Source organism: Suricata suricatta, chromosome 12 (genome assembly GCF_006229205.1).
Source record: "Suricata suricatta isolate VVHF042 chromosome 12, meerkat_22Aug2017_6uvM2_HiC, whole genome shotgun sequence".
In the NCBI taxonomy this organism is placed as follows: Eukaryota; Metazoa; Chordata; class Mammalia; order Carnivora; family Herpestidae; genus Suricata; species Suricata suricatta.
The window spans coordinates 4103566-4111546 of NC_043711.1; the positions used below are offsets into that span (position 1 = coordinate 4103566).

At 65.2% G+C, this 7981-nt stretch overlaps 1 protein-coding gene across 1 annotated transcript in view; it reads right to left on the minus strand.

Annotated features, from left to right (window-relative positions):
• Positions 1-1044: 1044 nt before the first annotated feature.
• The window catches only part of MLLT1 (MLLT1 super elongation complex subunit), a 55813-nt gene continuing 48876 nt past the window's right edge, over positions 1045-7981 (minus strand). The window contains exons 8-12 of the mRNA XM_029916470.1: positions 6667-6775; positions 4651-4750; positions 4240-4311; positions 3952-4023; positions 1045-3746 (exon numbers count right to left, since the gene is read on the minus strand). Coding sequence (XP_029772330.1) covers positions 3618-3746; positions 3952-4023; positions 4240-4311; positions 4651-4750; positions 6667-6775 — 482 coding nt within the window. The 3' untranslated portion in view covers positions 1045-3617. The remainder of the gene's footprint in view (positions 3747-3951; positions 4024-4239; positions 4312-4650; positions 4751-6666; positions 6776-7981) is intronic.

Consider the following 7981-nt stretch of genomic DNA (forward strand, 5'->3'; position numbering starts at 1 on the left):
TCATCTGCCCGCGGGACTCGACGGCAGCACCCTCGCCGGCCGGCGCTTGTGACCGGTCAGCGAGTGTTTCTTGGTACGGCGCCTGGCCTGCAGCACGCCCGCCCCCGAGTCGTCCTTCACTGTGTCCTGGGGGGCTGGGAGCCGTGGGAGCCACTGCAGATCCTGCTTCGGGAGCTCCAGGCGGAAGCTGTCACAGAAGACTTGCAGACTCTTTCTCCGACAGGAAGGACAGGGCAGGGGGGCCATGGCCCTGACGCTGGAAGTAGAAATTTTGGCTATGGCTCATGAGGATCCCCGGGTGGCCAGCCGTCTCCCTTGCACCTGCCGTGAGCGGGGTGGCCGGGTACCAGGAGTGGAACTGTCGCAGAGTGGGCGGGGCCACTGACGTGGGGCCTGCAAGAGCTCGGGGCTCCCTCAACTCCGCCACACGGGGTCCAGAGCAAAGCCTACCACCGACACACCAGCAGATAGGCACCCCGGCTCTCAGCAGAGGTGGCCTTTGCCCACATTTTCTTTTTTTTTTTATGTTTTTTAATTTATTTTTGAAAAACAGAGAGCACGAGCAGGAGAGGATCAGAGAGAAAAGGACACACAGAATCCAAAGCAGGCTCCAGGCTCTGAGCTGTCAGCACAGAGCCCGACACAGGGCTTGAACCCACGAACCATGAGAGATCACGACCTGAGCCGAAGCCGGACGCTTAACCGACTGAGCCACCCAGGCGCCCCTTACCCCACATTTTCTTCCTATCTCGCCATCTATCACCGACCCGTCCACCCATCCTGCCGTCCTGTGAGGTCGGGCTTGCCTTTCAACTCCAACCTTGTCACCTGCTCCCAAGGAAGCACACCGTCAAAAGCCGACAGGAGACGTTTCCCACCGTCACTCCCCTCTTGAATTTCCAGTAGTGCCGCCTCTCCCTCCAGGATGCCAGCCGTGCTCCCACACCACCTCCCCTGCCCGCTCCCGCGCCCAGGCTTGCCGCCAGCCCTCTCCTCTTCCCGCCTGTGCCAGGGGAGCAAAGTAGACGCACAAGGCTCTACATATAAGTCTGCTTTCCCGTCTGACTTTATTTCACTTTTTTTTTTCTATAAAACTCCTCCATAATTTCACAATTTAACAAAAAGTTTAAAATTCAGGACAGAAACAATCCTGTAACTTATTACAAACACGATTCTCCTTTATTCCTTTTACCCAGGAGTTGGTCTCAGGCTGATGAGTGCCCTAATTCCTAGTGAGACACATTCTTTGTAAGAACCCTTGTGGGTAAGAAAGGTATTCGATACCTTTTGCTTTCAGGTGTCGGTTTACATTTTGTTCAGGAGATAGCAAAACACAGAGATCTGCACTGGGGGCAGGGGGCTTAACACTAAACACGCGGCAATCACGAAGTGCTACCCCTTCCTATGGAAGTCCCCAGAGCCCTTGTGGGCCCAGCTGCCGGGCAGCCGGGGGCGGGCCGGGGAGGGGGCCGCTGGGAAGGCTGCGGTCAAGGCCCTGGTTGCCTGGCGCGTCCTTCAGGTGATCATGGGGCCAGCACTGGGCCCAGAGCAGCTCTGGGGAACAGCGCTGGGGCCCTCTGGCCAGAGGAGGTAACTGAGAAACGGGTTGGTGCTTCCGGAGGCCCCAGAAACAGCAGGGGGGCCCAGACGCTGCTGCTACTGAGGGCAGGCCAGAGCCTGGCCTTCCTCCAGCTGCTTCCTGGGGACAGCCTGGCTCAAGACCAGAACGCTGCCCGAGTTCGGTGTGGAGCTCGGGAGGGCCTATGGCCCTTCCCAGGAGCTGCTCCCAAAGGAGAAAAGCCCGGCGCCCTGGGGCTCAGGCTCCCGGCCATGGCCCCAGCGGCCTCTGTGCAGAGGGCCGGGCAGCTGCTGCCTTTCTCGTAGCCAATGACAGGCTAGTTCCTTCTGTCCAATGTCTTAGAGTTTCCAGAGAAGAAAGGTGCCCCACTTTGGAGTATTGTCGGCCTGCCTGAGGAAGGGGGCGGTGACAGCACGGGGCCTGCCACACAGGCCTGCCCTCTCCCTAATACCTCAAGGCAGTGGGGTCAGGAGAGAATCAGAGCAGATGGCGAGGAGGCACGGCGGTTTCCTCTGGAAGCTCTCGGGCCTTCCCGGGAGTCCTGGGGTTTCACCAGGGAGGCTGAGACCGGGGGAGCCTTGGAGGCAGGTCTCCCCAGGGAGTGTTCAGGGTCTGCCTGACAGACGGAGTCGGAGACACACGCCAGTCGGGAACCACGGGGAGGGGAGCTCCGACCCCTCTGACGCTGGGCTGGGGAGGGAAGGTGAGCCCGTTTCAGGGCCCCAGTCCTCTCCCCTACATCTCGTTCAGGGCAAAAGTCAGGGCGGGGCACGGGGGGGCAGAGAGGCTGAGCAGACAGGACCCCAGCCCCCAGAAGCGCCCCCACGAGGGCGCTCTGGCGGAGAGGGAGGGGCCCGCTGGGCCCTCGAAGAGTCTCAGGCATGCGCGGGGCCGGGTCTCTGGTCTGGCGTGGACTCGAAGGGGTGGGAGGGCCGGGTCCGGCCAGACACAGGGGTGCCCGGGAGGGCCTGCTGCTGGCGGGGCCTGGCTCGAGGGGCTGGCTCTGAGTCCTGACGCTCCTCAAAACACTCCACAAACTATCCCGTCTTATTTGGCAAAAGCTCATGTTTTTCAAAGTTCGAAGACTCCAACGACAGAAAGGAGGAAGAGGATCCTACTGAAGAAGGAAGACGACGAGCCGTGGGGGCGGTGCTCGACATGGCCTGTGGCTGCTGGAGGCCAGGAGGTCTGCTCCTGGAGGCGGCCGCCGTCTGACCAGGCGCCGAGTGCACGGGCGCCCCTGGGTGCCCGAGGAGCCGCCGCCCCGTCCGTCGTAGTGTTCGCTGGCCCTCGGCGGGACCCTCTGGGCCACGGGAGCACGAGACATCCTTGGAGCCCCGGAGGGGCGAGTCCTCCCCTCGCCTGGAGACGCCGGCGGTGCTCCAGCTGGGCCTCCAGCCCATCGACAAGACCAGGGGGGCATCTTAACCTACAAGTCCCACCTTACTCCCCCCCCCCCACGTGCACTGCTGCCACGGAAACGCACACCCGGAAGCCGTCTGGCCTATAGTGCACACACACACACTCGAGAGAGAACTGTACAGACAGAGTCCCAGCACAGTGAGAGCCCGCGGGGGGGCTGCATCGGCCCTGGCGCGCGGCGGGCGTGTGGGAACCACTGGGGAGGCTGGAGGCAGTGCCCTGGCGGCTCTGAGAGGCCAGGGCAGTGAATCCATGCCACGTGCCCTGCGGTGGAGCGAGGCCCCCACTGCCGGCCACGTGCCCTCCCCTTCTGAAGTGAGGCCTGGTGCTGCCTTCAACACGAGCTGCTTCCCAAGGGGGGCCCGGGGGACGGCCCCTGAGTGTTGGGGAGCAGTGGCGCTGGCCGGCCCCCCCTCAGCGTCAGGGCCCCCGATCCGGTGGTGGGGAGGGTGGGCCGGGAGCCGACGAGGAAAGTGCAGCTGGCCGTGCGGGCCGAGGGCAGGGCGGTCACTAAGGCAGTGCTGCGGGTGGGTGAGTCGAGAGAGGAGACGGAAGGCGGGGCCTGGACGTGGCCTCCCGGGGCCCCGGTGAAGAGGGCCCGGCACCCGGCCCAGGGTCATGTGGCCACAGCCTCCAGGTAGCTCTGCAGCTTACGCACGGTAGTCTCGTCCAAGGAGAAGAGATCAAAGTCGAAGGTGGTGTTGGTGACGTTGAAGTGGCCCGTCTCCTCAATCAGGTTTACGATCTGGAAGATGGCGGCAGGGCAGGAGGCTTCAGAGAGCAGGAGGCTGGTGTGGGGGGCCCTCGCCCCGCCCCCTGTCAGGCTTGGAGGGAAGGGAAGAGGGGGAGGGGTAGGGGGAGGGGGAGGAGGGCAGGGCTCCCTGGGAACGCATGCTGCATGCAGCACGCCTCCTCCGAGATAAGGGGCCTGGGGCCCCAGGCGCCCGCACCTGCTGCAGCACATTGCGCTCCCTCAGGGCCATCAGCCTCCGGTGCAGCTCCACCAGCTCATCTGTGTAGGCCTGGGGGTGGAGAGAGGCGCTTAGGCCGTGGCCCCAGCCCCACCCGCCTGCCCGCCGGCCCACCGGCCCACCATCTCTGGCACGGGAGAAGGGAAGGCCTCATGCAGGCCTGGGAAAGGCGGGGACAGGGCCCAAGCTCAGAGGAACCCCCCCTCCCCGCCCAGCTCTGAGGCCCTGCGCTCCCCTCCTGCCGCCCACCCTGCCCGAGTCCTCCACCTTGTCGTAGGTGCCCCTCTTGAGGATCTTCTCGGGCTTGCTGCAGGACTCTGGGCTCCTCCTGCCTGACGCCTGCAGGGCAAACCCAGACCTGCTCTGAGCTCTCGCCCTCACCCCTTCCCCCAGACCCTCCAGAGCCTGCCTGGAGCCCTGGGGCCCAGCTTCTGGCCTCCTTCCTCTGACCCTGAGTCTAAAGGCAGCCTACCCTGGGGAAAAGATAGAACCCTCGGCTCTGGGGGGAACCAAGCCTCCCTCGGCCCCCGCCCTCAGCCTCGAGTCCTTGGAGACTACAGTCCACATCCCTCGGCCCTGCCTCCAGGACACGAGGGCTGAAGCGGAGACCTGGCTGCCCAGGAGGCCACCTTCTCCTCTTCCTCTGAGTGGGGGCCACCTGGGCACCCCCCAGCTTACCTTGCTGTTGGGCGGGGGTGGCTTCTTGGAGGGAGGGGGCTCCCGGCTGGGCAGGCAGGAGTCAGCACTGTTGTCACTTTCACTGTCACTGAAGCTCAACCTGAACACAGGACACAGCACCCTGTCAGGCCCCCCCACCTGCTGCTCTGGGGACCTGAGTGCCCCTAGACCCCAGGAGACTGGCTCCACTGGCCACAGAGCCCCCGAGCAGCGTGCTGGCACTCTGAGGGGCCACGTGGGCTCCTGCGCCGGAACACAGCCCTGGGTCGGTCTGCTGGCCTCACTCCTGAGCTCAGCTCTGCTGCTGGCGCCCAGGGCGAAACCTCAGCTCGCCCCTGGGCTAACTCACTCTGGCAGCAGGCTTCCGGCGGGGGCCCAGGAAGGAGTGTTCAGGACGGCTCAGGGGAAGGGCCTGATGGCTTGGGGTTCAGAATTGCCAGCACACATGAACCCACAGCTGGCCCGTCGCCTTTAGCGTTCTCCGGACGCTCTCGGAGCACAGCGAGCAGGGGTGGAGGGAACTCTTCCATCTGGGCCCCCCAGTCCCTCAGGACACCCAGGGCTTGGCCTAGTCAGGAGGAGTCCCCCAGCCCTTCCCAACACACCTGCCACACGGCACATCTGCCTGCCGCTTCCTCCTCCTGAAACACGCCTCCCCACGGAACACGGCGCTGGAAGCACCGGGACACACTCGGCCATACCCCCACCCTGGGCGCTCTGGCCTCACTGGTCCGAGGTCACGGCTGTCCTGTTCTCAGAGGGGCTTCTCCCACAAGGAGCGCCTGCTGTCCTGGGGTGGGGGTGGGGGCCCAGAGCCCGCTCGCTCCACCGGGGGTGGGGGAGGAAGGACAGGCAGGCAAGAGGTCTCCTCGTTGTCCGGGCAGCACTAGGGCAGCAGCCAGGCCCAGGGGTGGCCCCAGTGGCCTGTGTACCCGCGCATCCCCCACACCTGTGGGCCCGCCAGGGAACAGCTCCTCAGAAAGCGGAGGGGACAAACTGGGGCTCTATCAGCTCATCTCGAGCAGCCATGGTGCCACTGTGACCCCTTCCCTGGACCCCCAGGAAGCCCCTGGAACAGGACAAGAAGGCCCTTGTGCACATCTGGTCCCCGTGCTGTGCTGGGAGCCCCTCAGGAAGGGGCTGACCCGTGGTGGAGCTCTCCGCTCCCAGCGCTGAGCACTGCCGGCGCCTCGCCAGGCGGTCAGCCCTGTCCCCCTCTCCGGCCCGCGCCCCAGCTTCCCTTGCCCGGAGGGTGCTGGCGAACACAAAACCCGTTAAGGACTCTCTCAGACACAGCCCTCGGGATGGCGGGCTTACCTAGCACGACTGACGCAGCCCCACTGCAGCCCCCCTGTTGGGCGTCCCTAAGCCTGCTGGGTGCAGACCCAATGCCCGGCCCATCTTAATGAGCTGCTGAGGCTGCGAGGTCTTGGCCTCACAGGCAGGAAGGACTGTATCAAGACAGGGCCACTGACTCCTGGGTCTGCCCGTTCTGCAGGCCTAGCACCGAGGCCATTTGCTCTGGGCTGCAGGCTAAGGACACGCAGCCATCCCCGAGGGGGCCGCTCCCAGGGTCTGGGGTGCTCTAAGGAGAAGCCGCGGCTCACCCTGCTCTGAGGAGAGGACAGATGTCACCCTCCCTAGACCACCCCACGCGGGGGTTCTGCAGGTCCCAGGACAGTTTCCAGGCTATCCTCGCCCCGTGCCACGCGCGTGCGGAGGGGGGGAGGGGGGAGCGGGGAGCGGCCCCCTGGCCCGAAGGAAGAGGATGCAGCCTCCCCCGTACACCCGGCACCAGCCATCGGGCTTCCCGGCGCTGCCCCACTCCCCTCTCAGATGGTGGCCCGACTTCCCTCCCCCCCACCCCCCGCAGCAGGCACCTCAGGAGCCTCAGCCTCGTGAAGCCGAGAGAGCACGCAGAGCCCAGAGGCCTCGGGTGGGGTGCCCTGCGGACACACTCACCTGGCCTGCCTCGTCCCCACACCCGCCCCGCACGCTCCCCGAGGGCACAGGCACCTGGAGTCCCTCCCAGCATTGGTCTTCCCAGAGGCCTCCTCGCCTGACGAAGAGTCGTCTTCATCGGATTCCTCCGACTGCAGGTCCTCCACCATGGAGCGCAGGGGGCCTGGGGAAGGCAGCGGGGAGGCGGGCACAGGGCAGAGCAAGGTCAGGGCTCTGCCTGCACCTCCAGGGCCATGGGGCGCTTCTTGGAGCCATGACCCCCAGACACACTCACACAAACCTGCCTCTGAGGTCCCTCCGGCCACCTGAGGCCTACCACCCGCCTCCAAGAACTGCCCCCATGGCCACCCCCTTCCTGAGGGACCCCCTGGCTCCCCCATCCCCTACCTTCTTGGCCCTGCTCGAAGGCGTCTGGCCCCTGGCCCTGCTCGCAGGCCTCTGGCCCCTGGCCCTGCTCACAAGCCTCTGGCCCCTGGCCCGCAGCAGGACTGCAGGGCCCCTCCATCGCCCAGGCTGAGGGGCAGCCCTCCTCTGCTCCGGGTTCGGGGAACACAGCCTCTGCCTGGCGTCACGGTAGCCGGCCCCGGCCAGGAAGGGTTAGGCAGCCAGAGCGGGCGCACAGAATCCTCCGGGGCAGCCTGCGCCCCTACTCCGGCCTGCCCAGCCCCTCAGCAACCCCCTCCGCTGCTCTGGGCCAACCGTCCGCTCCTCTCTCCAGAGGCCCACAGTTCCAGTCCCCCACAGACGGCATCTTGGTTTATATTCCTGTTACCAAGGCAACAGAGGGACACAAAGCCCTCAATTACCTTGGTCACATGATCCTGCTCGGGCAGGTTCCCCCGCCCTTCCCCGTAGATAAGAACCCTCGGAGAGAGTGTGGGCTTTGAGCATCCCATCCCCCATTCCCCTCAGCGACTCCGAGTCTGAATTCCAGGCCATACCCTACCCACCCCCCCATCCGATCCACTCCTCGGCTCTCCCCAACCCTTGAAAAAGGACTCAAGACCGTGGGGGCAGGAAAATCTTGGCCCAGTCCAGCAGAAGTAATGGTTCCAGCTTGAGGGTGGGCCCCTCGCTGCCCTCACTCAGCACCCTGTGGGCTGGGGCCCCGACACCCACCCTGAACCCAAGGAAGTCCCTTCCTGCTCTGGGGCAGCCCAGTGGGGCCTTATGCCCTCGCCCACAAGCCTCCCCAGAAGACAGAAATGCAGACTGCTGGAGTCTGAGCCTCAGTGTCAGCCAGATACACAGCAAGAGCAGAGCATCTAGCCCCATCCACGGAGAGCTATGCCGGGGGGTGGGGGTGAGGACGGGGTGGGGGTGGGGTGAGGATGAGGGTAAGGACAGGGATGGGGGAGGATGGGGGGTG